The following is a 19,144-nucleotide window of genomic DNA, read 5'->3' as shown; positions in this document are numbered from 1 at the left end:
TGAAGGACATCTAGGTTGGTTCCACAGTTTAGCTATTGTGAATTGAACTGCTATAAACATTGATATGGTTACATCACTGCAGTATGCTAATTTTAAGTTCTTTGGGTATAGATCAAGGAGTGGGATAGCTGGGTCAAATGGTGGTTCCATTCCAAGTTTTTTAAGGAATTGCCACACTGCTTTCCAGAGTGGTTGCACCAATTTGCAGTCCCATCAGCAATGTATGAGTGTACCTTTTCCCCACATCCTCGTTAACACTTATTATTGCTTGTATTTGGATAATTGCATTCTGATTGGAGTGAGATGAAATCTTAGAGTAATTTTGATTTGCATTTCTCTAATTGCTAGAGATGTTGAACATTTTTTTCATATATTTGTGGATGTATTGTGTATCTTCTTCTGTGAAGTGTCTGTTCAGTTCCTTCGCCCATTTATTGGTTGGGTTATTTGTTTTTATGGTGTTAAGTTTTCTGAGTTCTTTATATCCTGGAGATTAGTGCTCTGATGTGTGTGTGGTAAAGATTCTCTCTCACTCTTTAGGCTCTCTCTTCACATTATTGATTGTTTCCTTTGCTGAGAAGAAGCTTTTCAGTTTCATTCTATCCAATTTATTGATTCTTGATTTTATTTCTTGTGCTTTAGGAATCTTGTTAAGGAAGTCAGGTCCTAAACTGACATGAAGAAGATTTGGACCTACTTTTTCTTCTATTAGGTGCAGGATCTCTGGTCTAATTCCTAGGTCCTTGATCCACTTTGACCTGAGCTGCGTACAGGGTGAGAGATAGGGATTTAATTTCATTTTGTTATATATGGATTTCCAGTTTTCCCAGCACCATTTGTTGAATAGGCTATATTTTCTCCAATAAATGTTTTTGGCACCTTTGTCTAGTATGAGTCACTGTTTTTATGTGAATTTGTCTATGTGTCCTCTGTTCTGTACCATTGGTCTACCTGTCTATTTTGATGCCAATACCATGCCAATTTTGTTGTTATAGCTCTGTATTTATTTTAAGGTCTGATATTGCAGTGCCTTCTGCTTCACTTTTCTTGTTCAGGATTGCTTTGATTATCCTAGGTCTCTTATTTTTCCAAATGAATTTCATGACAATACCTGTCTTTCTGTGTCTGGTTTATTTTGCTTAGCACAATGTCCTACAGTTCTGTGCATTTTCCTGCAAATGACAGAATTTCATTTTTCTTTATGGTTGAATAACACCCCATGTTTTCCTTATGCACTCATCTGTTAATAGGCACCTAAACTTATTCCATATCTTGGCTATTGTGAATTGTGCCACAATAAATGTGGATAAGAAGGTGTCTCTTTGATATGCTGACTTCATTTCCTTCAGATATATACCCAGGAGTTGTATAGCTGCATCATATGGTAGTTCTAGTTCTAATTTTTTGAGAAGCCTCTACTGTTTTCTGTAGTGGCTGTGCTAATTTACATCCTACCAACAGTGTATAAGGCTTCCTTTTTCTCCACTTCTACGTCAGCATTTTTTTTTTTTAAATTAATAGTCATTCTAACTGGGGTGAGATGGAATGCCATTGTGGTTTTGATTTGCATTTCCCTGATGACCTACAGTAATGATTTTTTCATATCTTTGATGGCCATTTTAATTTCTTCTTTTGAGAGGTGTCTGTTCAGGTCATTTGTCCATTTTTTATTGGATTACTTGTTCTTAAGTTTTTAAAATTCTTTATGTATTCTGGATGTTAATCCTCTGTCAGATGAATAGCTGGCAAAGATTTTCTCCCATTCTGTAGCTTGTCTTTACACTCTGTGGATTATTTCCTTGACTCTTCAGAAGCTTTTTAATTTAATGATTTTCCATTTGTCAATTCTTACTTTTTTTCTTGCGCTTTTAGAGTCCTTTTCTGGAAGTCATGGCCTGTACCAATATCTTCAGTGTTTTCCCTGTGTTTTTCTCCTAGTATTTTCAGAATTTCAGGTTCCACCTTCAAATCTTTGATCCATTTTGAGTTGATTTTTTATGCGGAGTGAGAGATAGCGGTCTTAGTCTTCTATGTAGGGGTATCCTGTTTTCTGAGCACCTTTTGTTGTAGAGTCTGTTCTTTATGTGTGTATGCTTTTTGGCAGCTATGATGAGAATCAGCTGAAGATATGTGGATTTATTTCTGGGTCGTTTATTCTATCCCCTTGGTCTACATATCTGTTTTCATGCCAATATCATACTGTTTTTGTTACTATGACTTTGTAATATGTTTCAAAATCAGGTATTGTGATGCCCCCAGCATCATTCTTTTTTTTTTTTTTTTTTTTTTTTTTTTTGTGGTGCTGGGGATTTGAACCCAGGGCCTTATGCTTGTGAGGCAAGCACTCTGCCAGGTGAGCTATATCCCCAGCCCCTCAGCATCGTTCTTTATGCTCAGGATTTCCTTGGCTATTCAGTGTGTTTAGTGTCTCCATATGAACTGGTTAGGGATATTTTTTCTAATTCATGAAGAAAGCCATTAGTGTTTAGATGAGAATTGCATTGAATCTGCTTTGGGTAGTATAGCCAATATCATCTCCCAATATCTGAATATGGGAAGTCTTTCCATCTTTTAGTGTCTTCTTCAATTTCTTTCTTCAATGTTTTGTAATGTTCATTGTAGAGTTCTTACACATCCCTTAGTCAGTTTGATTCCAAGGTCTTGCTTGCTTATTTTTTGGTTTTGATAGTATGTGTGTGCATGTATGTGAGTGTGTGTTTGTGTGTGTGTATGTGTGCACACACACGTGCACGTGTGGTAGCTATTGCAAAAGGGATTACTTTCTTGACTTTGTCAATAATCACATTATCAATGTGTAGAAAAACTACTGACTTTTGCATATTCATTTTGTATTCTACTTTTACAAATGTTATCAATTCTTTTTAGAATTTTTGGTGGATTCTTTAGAATTTCTTAAGTATAGAATCATATCATTTGCAAACAGGAATAATTGGACTTCCTCCTTTCCTACTTGTATACTTTTTTTTTCTTTCTCTTCCCTAACTGCTCTGTATAAAATTTATAGTAGAATTGTGAGAGCAGACACTTTTGTCTTGTTCCTGATCTTAGAGGAAATACATTCAGCTTTTCCCCATTCTGTGTAATGCTTGCTCTGTGTGTGTCATGAATAGTTTTTATTATGTTGAGATTTTATACTTTGATATCTAAATTATTCAGAGATTTTATCATGAAGTGATGTTGAATTTTGTCAAAAGCTTTTTCTGCTTCTATTGAGATGATCATGTGATTTTTGTCCTTGATTCTAATTATGTGCTGATTTATTGATTTACTTATTTTTAACCATTCTTACATCCATGGAATGAAATCAACTGGATCATGTCGTATGATCTTTCTAATGTGCTTTAATATCCTCTTGTCTCAAATGAAAAATTTAATTCGCAAATATTTTGTTAAGGATTTTTGCATATATGTTCACCAGGGATTTTGGTATATAGTTTTCTTTTTGTATTGTACCCTTGCCAGTTTTGGTAGCAGGGTAATGCTGACTTCACAAATGAGTTTGGAAGGATTGTCTCCCTGTTTGTTTTCTAGAACAGTCTGAAGCATTGCTAATTCTTCTTTAAAAGTTTCACAAAATTCAGAAATAAAGCCATCTGGTTTGGAGTTTTACTTTGTTAGGAGACTATTACTGAATTGATCTCATTACTTATTATTTGGTCTATTTAGATTTTTTATATCCTCTTGGTTCAACTTTCATAGGTAACATGTGTCCAGAAATTTGTGCATGTTTCTTCTAGATTTTTTAGCATATAGTTTAAAAAAATCCCCTAATGATACTCTGAATTCCTGTGACATCAGTTGTAATGTCTTCTTTTTAATTTCTGTTTAGTAATTCTTTAACCCAAAATATTGAGTGCTTAGTTCTGGTGCTTATTGTTCCTTTTGACTGGTTTCCTTGTGTGCTTTATGGTTTTGTCACACATCCTCATGTTTGCCAAGCATATATTACATAGGAATCATGGAAGCCATGACTTGAAGGTCTCTTCCTTCACAGAGGATTTATCAATGATTTTTCCAGGTATCCCAAGGCTACCAAAGCAGGACCACATCTTGTGAATTTTTTTTGGTGAGGATTCTTAGATCCTAAGAAAGCATAAATCCAAACTGAAGCCAAATGAGGGTATGACTATAGCTACAAATTCTTAGGGAACACTTCTCCCACCAGAACTCAGGGAAATATAGATGGATGGCACTTTGTATCATTCTCCTTTCTTGGTGGGCACATTTTTCTAGTTCTCCTTTGCTATGAATATAGCACTTTCAGGCATCCATTATATTGTTGTCTTTATTCCAAATCCCTATCTTTCTGGGTCTAAGCCGCAATAAGTTTAGAAGTCTGTGCTTTAGTCCCAGGAAAATGAAGACTGGCAAGTCTTTTCAGGGTAATTATTTATCCAGTGCTGCTTAACACAAAGATTTTTACCTTCTTTGTATTTTTTCTTATTTCTTGAGTTTACAGCTATGTTTTTGTAGCAGTGTTGTTTATAGTTTCCAAGATAGAGTTCGATGATCTTTAGATGTTGGTATTCATATCCTCCTGTGCAGTTCCTTCCACAACGAATCATGACTGACTCATGTGACCATTTGGATAGTGTGGAAATGGTGGAGTTTGCCTTTCTCAGTTCGGTCATCTTGCAGCTTCCATCTTGGCATCCCTCATGGATCTCTTGCTCTAAGAGAAGCCAGTCTCATGTTTCATGCACATTCAAGCAAGCTATGGAGGAAGACGTGTGGGGATAAATTGAGGCTTCCACCAGTAGCCAGCATCAACTCTCTGGCCATGAGTGAGCCACCTTGGAAGTTGATCACAGCTGTGCTGCTTCTGAATTCCTGACCCACTGGTATTTTGAGAGAGAATGAATGTTTATTGTTATATTAAGCCATTATGCTTGTGGAAATTTGTTATACAACAATAGAAATTTAATACAGGTGGCATTTATTACTGTATCCAGTATTTAAAAATGTTTCTCAAGGGAGAGTTTACAAGTTTTTGCTCCTCCATATTCTCAGAAACAGAAATGTAGGGCATGAATAAACATCAGATCCTTCTGTTTCAGGGCTTCTCATTTGCATGATCCCTTCCATGGTCACCCTACTAAAAGTTCAGTATTCTCTTTTTTATTTCCTATCTTCCCTCCCTGTTTTTTTTTTTTTCCCCCTCAATCCCTTACTACTTATCACTATTGAAATTACTAATAATTTTAAAAATTATAGGTCTTGGCTCTTCATCACTGCAAACTTTTGACTGTTCAAATTCACCAAGTTTCTCATTCACCAGGATTTGCTTTGGCTCAAGTTTAATATCTGCTTTCTACTTCTTAAATCTTACTTAGCTACAACAGTTCATATTGAAACTAAACCCTTTCGGATCTTTGAAATGGGAAAAGGGGGTAAGTTTTACAACTGCACTCATTTATTTGAACTTAGCATTTCTTCCATCGCCTTACTTAATTTTTAAAGTGAGATAATATGAACTTTGTTCTTCATAATATGCCATTGAAATAACAGGTATCTATATAAAGTAACATTGAAAAACTTCAGGAAGGGAAATGAAATAAAGAGTTTCAAGAATTTTATTCTTCCTTGCATACTAGCCAAAATGATCTTTTCATGTTAGTTTAAACACCACAAAAAAGAGTATGTTTATTTGGTTGTTCTTCAGAAAAAAATGTGTTTGTTATTATAAATATTGGAGTGTACAAGAATGATGTTTTCCAAATAATAAGAATGCAACCTAATGAGACCTATTTCTTGTTCTCCTCTTACAGATTATTGTTATGCCAGTGAAACACGGATTAAAACATGGCACTTATTGTATTAAAAGGAATACAAAGGAATGGTTGTTTTAAATTAAGTAATATTGTTCTTATAAATACTACTAGGAAATATTTACTTGCATGGAGTATGGAAGGGAAGGTTATTTCTGGTTCCTGGAGCATACAGATGTTTTAAATATGCCACAAGACTGTCATTTGGCTGACTAAAGTCAGATCTCCACATGGCAAACGAACTAAGCCAATTACACAGAAAGTGTTCCCTGTTTTGAGGTTAATTCAGTTGTTAGGGTGATAGAGTTCTGCAACAGAGAGCTGAAAGAACAGTTGAACTCAATAGTCTGTCACCAAAATTTTTAATTCTCAAGGGGATTTATTATGATCATATGAAAATTTGAGAAGAAAATATGGAACGAATTCACCTAGTGCACATTTTACTTACCTTTTTATCACTGTAACCAAAATATGTGACATGATCAACTTAGAAGAGGAAACATTTATGGGGTTTCATGGTTTCAGAGGTCTCAGCCCTTAGATGGCCAAGTCCATTACTCTGGTCTTAGGGATGAGTCAGTGTATCGTAAAGGAAGGCCACAGTGGAAAAAAAACAATTAAGCTCATGGTGGGGTCTAGAAACAGAGAGAGAAGGAAGGAGCTGCCAGGAAGATGCACCTTTCCAGAGCACATCCACAGTGACCCACCTCCTCCAGCCACACGCCACTCCACCCAGTCAGTCCATTCAAACTAGGATGGACTGATTAGGTTACAGCTCTCATAATCTATTCATTTTACCTCTTAATCGTCCTGCATTAACAGGGACTTTGGGGAGACATCTCATATCCAAATAATAGCCGTTTATTATGAGGATGAGGTTAGTACTATTGTTATCTTCAAATAAGTAGAAGAGCTAATATATTTCATAATTACACATAGAATATCTCCAGTTCTTCTTTCTTTGAGACAGCCATAATATTGTTTTATTGAGGCCAACTCAGAAATATGTTTAGACTGCTACCAGTTCACTAAAGAGAAAGGTTTCCTGAGCATGCTCTAGGGCAGGCATGTGGACACAGAGATAGGCAAAGAATACAGATGGTCACACCTATGCTTTGTCACTCTTCCTGAAAATCAAGCTGTTAAGCTCCTATTTTTTGAGCACGTGAAATAGGTTTTGCTGAATTTGGGTAAAACCTGTATATATGTGATTTTCCTTGAGAAAATTTCCCAGTGCACTTGTGCCTGTATAGATATTTCAGGGGGTATTCAGGCTGTTGTCTTCTGGGAAACCTGAGCTAGATGAATTTGATATGAACTAGTGAAAGAATTTAAATTAAAGCCAGGCATGGTGGTGCACACCTATAATCTCAACGACTCAGGAGGCTGAGATACGAGGATTCCAAATTTGAAGCCAGACTGGGCAACTTAGCAAGATCTTCAGCAACTTAGTGAGACCCTGTCTCAAAATAAAATATAAAAGTTGTAAATGGGTTTGATCCCCAGTACCCATCCCCAAGAAAAGAATTACATAGAGATACTATGGTAAGAAGACAAAGAGACTCACATCGAAGTGGAGGGTGAGGAGGGAAAGATTACAGCATCCTTAAACTTGAATGAGGAAGAGGAAGATGAGCTTGGGCTGTCTCTCTATCTCCTGTCTCTGCCCCTCCCCCCACCTCTCACTCCCTCCTTATCTCTCTCCCCTCTTTCCTTCTCCTTCTTCCTCTCTCTCTCTGTCTCTCTAGTATATATCATTAGCTAGCAAAATTTTGGAAGAGTACTGCAATTAAAAGGAGAAAGGCTGTTTAAGACAGGACCAAAGACAAAAATAGGACCCCACGCCCATACACAGAAGTACACAAGTATTTATGTCTCTATTCTCCAGCTTCCATTCAACATAACCCTGTGCTCAGGTGTTTTTCCTTAGGACATCTTTTGAACTACAGGGTAAAAGAGCCGATTTCCTGCTCCAAAGGGTGGGAGTCCCTCTTGCCTACTCATATTTACATCCAACAGATATTTGCCCCTGCTCTCTCCTCTTCAATTCTGGGAGTCCTGGAACATGAGTACCCAAGACACTTCTTCATTAATTATACTTAGTCAACTGCTCTCTCGAAAACTGAAAATCATAAATATTTATCAAATGACTGCATATTACTCACTCAACTAATCTTTTTGGGTGAAGAGTAAAGGATGAAGGGTAAAAATATAAACATGAAACTCACTCTCTAACTGAACAAACTCATTCTGTTTTAATTTTTTTAAATTCCAAGATCAGGCTGGTAAAACATCTACATGCATACTATAGTCTTGTGCACAAGATTTAATACCTTATTTCATATTAGAAATTCAACAGGTTAGCTGAGTAATGTATTTTATATGTTGTCTTTATTTGAATAATCTGGGTATAAATTCAGAATTTGTTATTCAGTTCATTACTTCTTTCCAAATTATGGACCTACCAACTGTTTGCCTTTTTGTTAGCTCTTTAAATCATTCTTAACTGGTGAAATGTTTTGAACTTAGATATAATGTGAATGGGAGTTATGATCTTTGCCTGCTCTGGACAGATGGCTTCATTTATACTGTTTACAGTTATTGAACTTTAGGAAATAATATAATTGAAGGGAAGTAATATGAACAAAGAATATAGTTTACATAAGTATTTGTAAATATGTTTAAATTCGTTAAAAACCACCTATAGTGAATTCTCTTAAATGTAAACAGTGTTGATTTTCAAATGTCAAAAGTTGCTCACCCAAGCATATTCTTTCTTCAAAGGGAGCCAAAGGGTATAGTAATCACTATTGTATAAAATTATTTTAAACAAAATGTGAGATTGCAAACAGAAAATGTCTCATTTCTGCATTCTTTTGAACTTAAATGTTAGGTTGGAAATATTAAGTCTAAAATGTTAGGAGGTTTAGAAAAAATATGTTCTAATATTTTATCTTTTGTGATATTCTAGATAGTTAATATTTCTTTACCCCTTCAGAAATTAGTTTAAAATATTTTTTTTCAATAATTAGATGTCATTTATTTGATTAATCTTGATTTCCTCCTTCTTCACTCATGAAATCTCTCCTTTTCCTGTCTTCATTACAATTGAATCAAAACAGATATTAAGGGCTGGGGAGATAGCTCAGTTGGTAGAGTGCTCGCCTCGCAAGTACTAAGGCCCTGATTTCAATCCCCAGCACGGCAAAAAAACAAAACAAAACAAAAAACAAACAAACAAACAAAAAAACAGATATTAAGTAATGTGAACTACAAAAATATTAAAAAGACATTTAATGAGGTTTTTAAAGGTGGTATGAAGCAAGCATGTCATTCAACATTTCTAGCTCTGCCTTAGAAAACAATCATAGTATTATATTTGAAACTAAAATGTGTATTAATTCTGGGCCATGTTTACTCTATCCTGCATGAACTTGATTCTTTAAACATAAATATGCTTAAGAATGATAATACCACACAAATATAAGCCAGATAAAACAAGTTTTTGGAGGCACAAATGCTAAGATTATAAATGAATTTCTATAAGCATGACTAAATGTACCCACAGCCAAGTACAGCCACAGAATCCAAAGAGTATACCTCCAAGGGATGGGACAAAAATGGGCCATCATGACACACAGGGTATTCACCCGACATCATCAGAAAAATCTTCAGAATGAAAGAAGCATTACCCGCTGAGCTTTTCCTTGAACTGGTAACCCGTTTAATCCCTAGGAGACCCTCTGCTGAGATTCAGAAGAGAAGGCAATCTTCTTCACCGTCACACATACTAGGGCCTTCTCTCAAGTGGGAGAGTTTACTCCACAGAAATTCCTGTCTTGAAGTAAAAGGAGCCAAGTGCTCCATACAGGTTAAGGTATTTGATGTGTGTGTGTGTGTGTGTGTGTGTGTGTGTGTGTGTGTGTGTGTGTTTAAAACTGTTACATTGTCATTATCAGGGAGATGATGAACGTGTGCACCCCTTGAAGATTTCAACACAATCTCCAACAAATAAGGAGAGTGTCATAAGATAATACATGTCCACATTTGAATATTCACAAAACATTTAGGTGAGAGACCCCAAATCATGAAACCAGTGTGAATCTCTTCCTCCTTAGGGCAGGAGAGGAAGAGGAACAGTTAAAACCTCAGGCACAGAAACCATGAAGGGATGCCCAAGAATTTGTTTTGGGAAAAAGAAAAATCTCAATTTGTGTCATCTTCTGCTATCAAGTTTTAAAACTTTTCTAAATATATTAACAGATGAAGATAAGGAAATCCAATCTCTGGTTATTTAGTTCCTCGGATCACATCTACCTTTTGGTGGAAGTCAATGTCTGTGTCTTTTGAGATGTAAATGGGTCTACATACTCCAGAAGTTGTGAGGTTGACACCACGGGTACTTGTAGCTTTGACCCTTCTTCATTATCTGAGATAATGACTCTTGCTGTACATCAGAGTCTGCATTTGGATTTGAAAGCGGTATGCATTAGAACATCCCTACTATACAAATACGCAACATCCCTGCCCAGATAGGTGGAGTCATCTTGTTTTTTGTAATGCTGACTTTGAAAATTTTTCATCTCCCTAAAATGTGAAGATAAATGTAAAAAAAAAAATTCAATATTAAGATCTCTCTCTCTGTCACACACACACACACACACACACACACACACACACCAGAAAATCTAAGTGATGAGACAAGTGACTCATGGGGAGACTATGAAAATAAGGCGAATTTGGAATTTGTGAAATGTAATTCGCATTCTCTTTAAAATCAATGTGCTTCTTGGATGGATGATTCAGAAGAGAAAAAGGACTTCCTTTTCTGAAGGTTATACAAATCTACCTAATATTTGGAAAAATTGAAATGAAAAACAAAAGATAACCTTGACATTTGTTTGTTCTTGGTTTTCTAGCCTGGGTTGGGGCAGTGGGAGACCAGAGCCATATGTTATGAGAGGAATGGGACTTAGGCAATGGTGACATTTGGGCAGGAGAGCATTGGTGACTGTTACTGATACCTCCCTGTTTTCCATGCCTCTTCCAATTGTGGGTGGGCTTAGTGCAAGAGTGGAGAGTAATACAGTGGATAGGGTCAGGTTGCTAAAGAGAGATACTGCAGAAGAACTCTTCTCAACAGGATTAAAACAAAAAGCTCAGGTCTGCTGGAAGACCTGGGGAAAAGCAGAAGTGCAAAACCCAGAAGTCTTGGGGATCCTAATGGACCACAGAGCTGAGATGCAGGGCAGTGGATATAGAGCCAGGGAGGCAGGAACAACCCAAGCTCCAGTGACACAGGACTGGCAAGGAGAGGACAAGATGTTCAGTGCAGTTCAGTCCTCAATTTCTTTCCTGGGATGGGGTTTAAGATACAGATTCCTGGGCCACAAACAGAGACTTCTGATGCTTTCAGTTTAGCCCAGCCTCAGAAACCTGAATTTTAACCAACACAATTTACTGAATTTGTTCTAATTCAAGGTTTATTAACTACAGTTCATGAACACCTATCTGAAGGGATCAGAGACAAAATGGCCTTGGTCATCTGGAACAAGGCACGAACTTGAATTTTTTTCACAAAGTGGGATTAAGTTGTTTTTCTAGTCCCTCTGCATGGTCAATTTCTGTATCTTTTGAGAGGTGAGTGGGTCTGCGTACTCAGAAGTTGTGAAGTTGACATCATGGGCACTTAATTGTAACTTTGACTCTTCTTTATTATCTAAGATAATGACCCATGGAGTAGGACTCCAGGCAGTATAGCAAGGCAAGAGTAAGACTGGGAGTCAGGGAACAATCTTCTCAGGAAGGTCTGTTCTTCCTTCCAAGACATACAACTATAGAATATACATTGCTATGTGGAGAAGGAACATAGTATCATTCTGTGATATTATCATTTTACTTACATCATTCCACATTTCTATAAAATCTTTGTATTTTATATAATGCACAAACAAGTTGACATTTAATAAGTTAAACGCTATGTTGGACAAAACTTCTAAGCTTGGTTATTACATGGCATTTAACATATTTGGTGATATCTCATCTTATTTCCTGGAATAAATTCCCACAAATACCAGGATACAAGTTGGAATACTTGTCAAATGGCATATGTGTTTTTGGTTTTACTGCTAAGCTGTGATATTTTTTCAAAACTGAAGTATAACCACTTTTTTTTTTTTGAAGAACATGATTCTGTTCATACTAAAAAAAAATAAGGTCACAAAATCCTCTTTGGAAAACAGTGATTCATAAATTTAAAAAAATCATTTTCAAAACATCTGTGACATTATGCCAGACCTCTCAAGAAATTCTTCTAGCATCTGGGACAGGGTGGAGGAAAACCAGTATCATTCCATCTGGACACACACATTTTATTAATTCACTTGAAGTTAGAGATTTTTCTATGCCCTTTGGAAGAAATGGAAAAATCCACATCAATTTGGTCAGATCAGCTGCAGGCAGTCATCGTACCTGATAATCCATCTTTGCTGAAATGTTATGTGTATTTTGTAAAGACAAGTATCTTGTGACAAAGTTCAAAGGTATTCACATTCATGTTCAGGGACTACACTCAACCAGCTCTTTGCTCATGAACAGTTCTGTGAGAGGTGCCTCAAATATCATATACAAAGTTTCCTATGTTATAGTTTGGATCCAAAATGTCCATCAATGGTTCGTGTGTTGAAGGTTTGATCTCTAATGCACAATGTTCAGTGGTGGGGCTTTGGAAAGTGATCAGATTATGAGGGCTCTGCTTTCATGAGTAGATTAACCCATTGATTGGTTAATAATTTGAGGACATTAGTGGGAAATGATGGAAATTTAGGATCTGGGGCCTAGTTGGAGGAGGCCTAGGTCACAGTTGTGGCCTAGGTCACAGGCATTGTGCCCTGGAAGGATATTTCTTGTCCTTGATTTCTCTCCTTGCTGCTTCCCAAATCCCATGAAGCTGGTCAACCATGCACATACTGCTCTGAAACCATAAGCCATAATAAATCTTTCCTCTTTTAACTTATTATTCTGGGGTATTTTGTCCCCGTGATGTAAAGCTGAGTAACACATAGTATTTCTGTGACTTCTGGAATTTTCCCTTGCTTGGTAGAGACTATGATTTCTAGAGTTCTCCAACAGGTTGCCATATACAGAAGGAGAAGTTTTTATCTCAAGAAAAGATACCAATAGAGGTAATAAAAAAAAAAACAAAAAAACAGGGTTCAAAAGTTTAACTTACATATGGATTTATCTTAATGACAAAAAGAGTAGACAAGAAAAATAAAGGTAGTCAGACTCATTCAAGATTATTAAGGTTAGAATGGCCACTTCAAAAAGGGGGAGTTGTTTGGAGGGGTATTTTAAGAATAAGACAAAAGAAATATTTTGAAACATGGACGACTTTGTGTTGTATAACAAAGTGCCTGAGACTGGGTACTTTATAAAGAATATAAATTTATTTCTAATAGTTCTAATAGTTATGGAGGTTATGAAGTCCAAGATCAAGCTGTCAGCAGGCTTGGTGTCTGGACAGGGCATGTCTCTGCTTTCAAGATGACATCTGGCTGCTGCACTCTACAGAAAGAATGCTATGTCCTCACATGGCAGAAGGGACAGAGTGCTAGAGAGTACTCCTTGCAACATGAACCCTTTCCTGAGGCTGCTAATCCCATCTGTGAGGCTCTACCTCCCTAGCCACCTCTCAAAGGCCACATGTCTTAATGCTTTCACATTGGGGATTAAGTTTCAACATACATTTTGGAGGGCAAACCATCATTCAAACCATAGCAAGGGGATGTAGCTCAGCGTAAAGAATGTAGCTGCCAGAAAGGAAGTGATCCAAGTGGGACTGATCTTTGTGAAACCCATTAGTACTAGGATCAGTAGCATTTTTGATAATCATGAAGACCAGGGGCAGAATAGCAGAGTGGGAATGTGGAACTTCAGGCTGTCAGGTTTTAAAATGCCTCTACCCTTTAGTTAGCTGCATAACCATGGATAAGTTAACTGTTCTTAGCCTTAGTTTCCTATCTGCAAAGTAACGGTTGTAATAATATCTAATTCCCAGGGTTGTTGTGAAGATCAAATAAGGCATGTGTGAGAAATTCTTAGCATTAACACCTGGCCTCTACCAAGCACATTATGAATAATAGACACTAAAGGTGATAATATATCACAATATTGAATATAATAATTTCCCAGGATCATGAAATACAACCAAGCAGATGTTAATATGAAGCATAATACATACAAGAGTTAATTATTTCACCTTCTCTCAAAGTCCCAAACCTTCAGTAAATTTCACTTTCACTCGATAGTATCTAAGTAGTCACTAAAAAGCAAGAAGAGGTATTATCTAGTTTTAAGGAAAAGTAAACTATAGAAAAGCTAGTGCAATCAGCAGGATATGGAGGGGGCAAGACAAACCAATAAGCAATTAATATTGGGACAGAATACAAAGTAATAGGCAATCAACAGTCACTATGTTAGCATCCTCCTTAGAATAGTTGAAACAACTAGAGAAGATTCAAGATTCTCAAAACCACTTAGTATGGGACTCAAGGCATTTTATTTATAGACTACTATTAAAGGTGACTCCAATGGTCCTGGGGAACCTGGGATTCTAGGAGTTACACTTTTAGATATATGTGGATATGTGGATATATATGCCTATCTAGGAAAAAAAAAAAATTCTTGAAGGATCTAAACCAAACTCTCAAACAATGTTTATTGGGGATTGGGATAATTAGAAACCTTAAGTTTTCTATTTTCTGTGTTTTGAAATTGTTTAAAATAAGCATGAACTGTCTTTATAAATATAGAATCAAGATATTTTCAAGATCATCATTTTCATGAACAGGTATGAAATGTTATCCCCGTGATAATTTAGCCAATGGTGGTGTTTAGAAAGGGATAAACTTTGTCCTTCTCGCTGCCTCTGCTGGCTGGTCTGTCAGCAAGGAAGCATCCTCATTCCTGCCACGTGTTCCAGGACACTCTGGTCGTAAAAAGAATAATAGCACCTCCTCACTGACTGCAAGAAGTTGTTGCTAGAATCAGGACCATAGATGGGGGCATTTCTTGGATTGAAGGGAGCCAGGTGACTCACAGTGGAAATGAGTCTTTCTTGGAAAATTCTTAGTGTGAAGGCAATTCAGGTCATGTCATCTGATGTTACCCTAAGTCCTACAAACAGCAGTTGCATGTGTATTTCCAACCCTAAATTTGATTGATTAATAGCCCCAGTTTGTCAAGTGACAAAGTCTTAGAACTTTCCTTCTTGTGTCTGCCTGGAGTCCCCCAGGGAGCAGAATGGGTTGAGTCACTGAGTTAGCTCATGGGTCACTTCACACCAGCAGATTCCTTGCCCCTAGAAGTTCCTTTGCACTTGGATCCCCAGTGCCTTAGACCTACACCATAGGCATCAGGAGACTCATGGGTGGCTTCAGGGTGACCTTTGGAGTGTCCACTTTCTCCCCTCAGCCACCTTTAGGTCCCTGGACTTACGCGGTACTGATTGACTCAGCAAAGGGATGCCCACTGATGGGGACCTTTTGGGGCTTCCTGGGACTCCTTTTATGTTCTCACTATTGCTATGGCTTGTTCAAGACCTCGCCTGCAATATGCCTTGTGCTGGTCTCTCATGTTGACTGTTCTCACTACCAGCTGGAAAGCATCATCCTTTCCCTGTGTCCAGTCTTTCAAGAGGAAGTTCTCACAGCAGGTAAGCAGTCCCTGTGGCAATTTAGTCTGCTCTTCTCTTTCCTTATGTAGTCTGTTCTTTGGAACGTCTCCACTTGACTAAATCCAAATTCTGAACCGATTTCAAGGTCTTTTGTAGGGATGTCATGCTAATGAGAGCATGTGGATAATTGGCTTTTAACATTCTATGGCAGAGGATTATTTGGTAATGTATACAAGGCACCCTCCAGACGGATGTTGGCTGTGGTCAGAGGTGGATTAATGGATTTATCAGGTTGCTAATGAGGCTTAATCTCTAATGCCTTTCACTTGTACTAGCTATTCTGAGACTGTGTTTTCTGGGTTACCAGGGAAGAAGCATTGTCTCAGGGGTGTGTAGAGGTATAAAACACTGTCATGGAAACAAGGATCATTGATGTCATAGCAAAAGGGAGTTCAAAGATAATGTGAGCACAGATTGAATTTACTGAGTGAAAGAAAGAAGTGCACACTTAGTGTGGGCGTTGGAGAGGAACACACTAGTTACATCTTCAGTATATTTACACATGTAATATCAGTAGTTCAGAGACATGCTTAAAGAGGGCATTTTTAGTTAGTTTGTTTCATTTTGTATTGTTAACTGACCATGTTACTGGGATGGGGAAGTGTCATTTACTGATGTGTTGAGCATTATCTGGATAGGCCCCAAGTCACTTTATTCTTGTTTTTAATGCATTTTACTTTGTGAACAGAGGACTACATTGGTGTACCTGAGGGTAAGGTCTAGCGATTGACTGTGACCAATGTATGTGAAAGTGACTTTTAAATCTGGACTTTAAATCCATGTGAAAGTGGACCTGAAATCTGGACTTCAAAATCATGGCCACTCTTGTGTTGTCCCTTATGCCTCCTTTCTACCTGTTCTTATGTCTTCTACCTCAGCACTACTGCCCATTCTTGGAAACCACCCTCTACCATCTTGGGATGCTGCTGGGACTTTAACAGGACTGGCAGTCTCTCAGCTGCAAGTCCATCAGCCTGAGCCTCTAGACATGACCTGTTTCTGGACCCAATCTTTGACCCTAAGAGAAGGGCCAACAAGATATCTCCTTGCTTCTGAGTCACTGTGACCCAGGATTCAAGAAAAATTTTCTGATCTTCACACACTCTTCCCAGGTGTCACCCAGTGGTAACAGGAGGTGGCAAAGATCTAACAAAAGTGGGCCACCTGCTGTGGAGGCAGCCATTATAACCAAAACCAATGATATCAGAGGGATGAAGTTTTCTAATGAATTCTGAGGTTTTGCATAAGTAGGAAACTCAGATACGGCAGGTCTAGAAATGAATGGTAAAGTCCCAGGAAAGTTTTCTAAACTCTCCAAGTCCATCAATCATGCTTAGAGGGATATGAAGCATATGAAGCCCAAAAAACTTAGGGAAAAAGATGTTATAAAATAGATACTATTATTTTTCTGGAATTTCTGATGTTTGTGCTAGTTGTCTCCTTAAAAAAAAATAACAACTAGTTTTTATACTGTATTGTGCCTCATTCTAAATACTCACCTTGACAGCTAATTTTGTATTCATAATTTTGTATTTTTCTTTTTAAGAGAGGACCTGTTATGGGAGAAGAATTATCTCTGGAGACGGGTCTGAGAAGTTCTTAGAGAAAATTGGGAACTTGATCAGGACCAGTGGAGTCCTTAGCTTAAAAGACAGAACAGAATTTCAGCACTCACCAGAGGCACAGATAGATTTGTTTGAGAAGGTAGGTACACATTTAAGGAAGGATGGGGACAATCTTGAGAGAGAGATGCCTTTGATCGTAAAGGAAGGAATATATTCAGGGAGAAGGCAGGCCTTCTTGAGAGTGAGAGACATGTTCTGGGGCTTTCTAGCTCTTCTACGGAAATTTGGTGAGCAGTAGGTATGGGAGTATGTTGGGATGATATCAGTCTGGCGATGGATCTCATGATGATGTGTGGTGGTTCAGTCAATTGCTGAATCCTTAGGCTGACGTGATCTTCATTATCAGTCAACAGCACTGGAAAGTCCCTAAATTATAGGTTTCTAAAAATACTGTATCTTTCTTTACTGAATCTATGGTCAATAACAGTGCTCAGGTAGATTTATAGATTTCATGGGAATTTGGGAGTAACAGGCTTGGGAAAGAGATTGGCGTAGGGAATGACGAGCCTGGAAAAGCATGTGGATATTTAAATTAAACTTTTATTTCCTTGTCCTTCCTTTATGTCTCCTTTCTACCTATTTCTAATTTCTTCAGTCCCATGTCAGGCCCGACGCGCCTAGCTCTGCTCTAGCACAAGCTATGCCTAGTTTCCACTTGGGCTATCGTTTACTTAAGTCTGATCCTGTAGGGACAGATGCAGAAGGCACAAAAAATTTTAGTTTTTAATAAGTCCAGAGTAACTAAATCAAGTGACCATAAATATATCTAGAATTCCAACTCTCTTTCCTTGATCTATATTCCTACTCTTATGCCAATACCATGCCGTCTTGATTACTCTGACTTTATTTTAAATTTTGAAATAGAATAGTATAAGCCAACCAATGTTATTTTTGGAAATTGTTTTGGTCATTTTATGGCTTTTGGATTTCCACATAAATTTTAGAATCAGCTTGTCAATTTCTACAAAAATTCATACTGGGATTATGATAGAGTTTGCATTTAACTTACAGATTCAAAAGGTAATATTTGCCATATTGACCATGTTGACCCTTTGAGCAAACAGAACAATATATATCCATTTATTTAGATAAATCTTTTAAGTTGCTCTCAGGAGTATTTTATAGTTTTCAGTGTCCAAGTTTTTTACTTCTTTTGTTAAATTTATTCCTAAGTATTATACTCTTTAATGCTATTGGGAAAGAAATTATTTTCTTAATTTTACTTGTAGAATGTTCATTGCTAATATATAAGAAATGCAGTTGATTTTTGTATTTCAATTTTATACTCTACAATTTTGCAAAACTCATTTTTTGGTTCTAGTAGCTTTTTTGCAGTTTCCATCTGATTTTCTGCATGAAGTCATATTGTCGGCAAATAACAACAGTTATCTGCAATTACTTCTTCATTTACCGTCTGAATGCTTTTCTTTTTTCTTACCCTTTGCAATGGTTAAAATCCCCAATATGATGTTACATAGAAGTGGTAACATCTCATTCTCATTCTCAATCTAAGAGGCAGAATATTTAGTCTTCCACTATGACAAATGGTATTTTGAGATTTTGATAAAATGGTATTTTGAGTATCCTGATAAAGGATAAATTACATTTTCTTCCTAGTTTATCTGAACTTTTATCATGAATGAATGTTGGATTTGACAAAGGCATTTCAGAATCATGGGAGGTTTTGCTTATTCTATTAAAATGATATATTACATTAATTGCTTTTTAGAAGTTAAATCAAGCTTGCATTCTAATATTACATTTTAAATGGCTACACTTAGTCTTTCCTTATTTTTTTCTATGAGAATTACTTTTTATGAGCAAGTATAGAGCTAGATGAACTGAGGTTCTTCCAAAATTGAGACAAAGAGGCACATGCTATTCTATTTGTAGGTATACCCCAGAGTGCAGCTAGGTCATAGTGAAAAGAGCATCCTTCCCAAGATGACATAACAGCAAATCTATTATGTGCACTTTCTCTAGAAGTATTTGTC

General features: G+C 37.0%; 1 protein-coding gene across 5 annotated transcripts in view; it reads left to right on the top strand.

Moving 5' to 3' along the window:
* Positions 1-15,027: 15,027 nt before the first annotated feature.
* LOC306666230 (uncharacterized protein) overlaps positions 15,028-19,144 on the top strand; it is a 58,351-nt gene continuing 54,234 nt past the window's right edge. For 3 of the 5 annotated variants that reach the window (XR_013765237.1, XM_079148218.1, XM_079148216.1), the window contains exons 1-2: positions 15,028-15,504; positions 17,072-17,229. Coding sequence is in view for 3 of the 5 variants with exons in the window: in XM_079148218.1 (XP_079004344.1) it covers positions 15,216-15,504; positions 17,072-17,229 (447 nt within the window). In the remaining 2 variants the exon portion in view is untranslated. The remainder of the gene's footprint in view (positions 15,505-17,071; positions 17,230-19,144) is intronic. The other 2 variants (XM_079148217.1, XR_013765236.1) reach the window with 2 other exon arrangements.

Source organism: Sciurus vulgaris (genome assembly GCF_902686455.1).
Source record: "Sciurus vulgaris genome assembly, chromosome: 7".
NCBI lineage: Eukaryota > Metazoa > Chordata > Mammalia > Rodentia > Sciuridae > Sciurus > Sciurus vulgaris.
The sequence above is the reverse complement of the archived record's forward strand: the minus strand, read 5'-3'. Positions and strand labels throughout refer to the sequence as shown.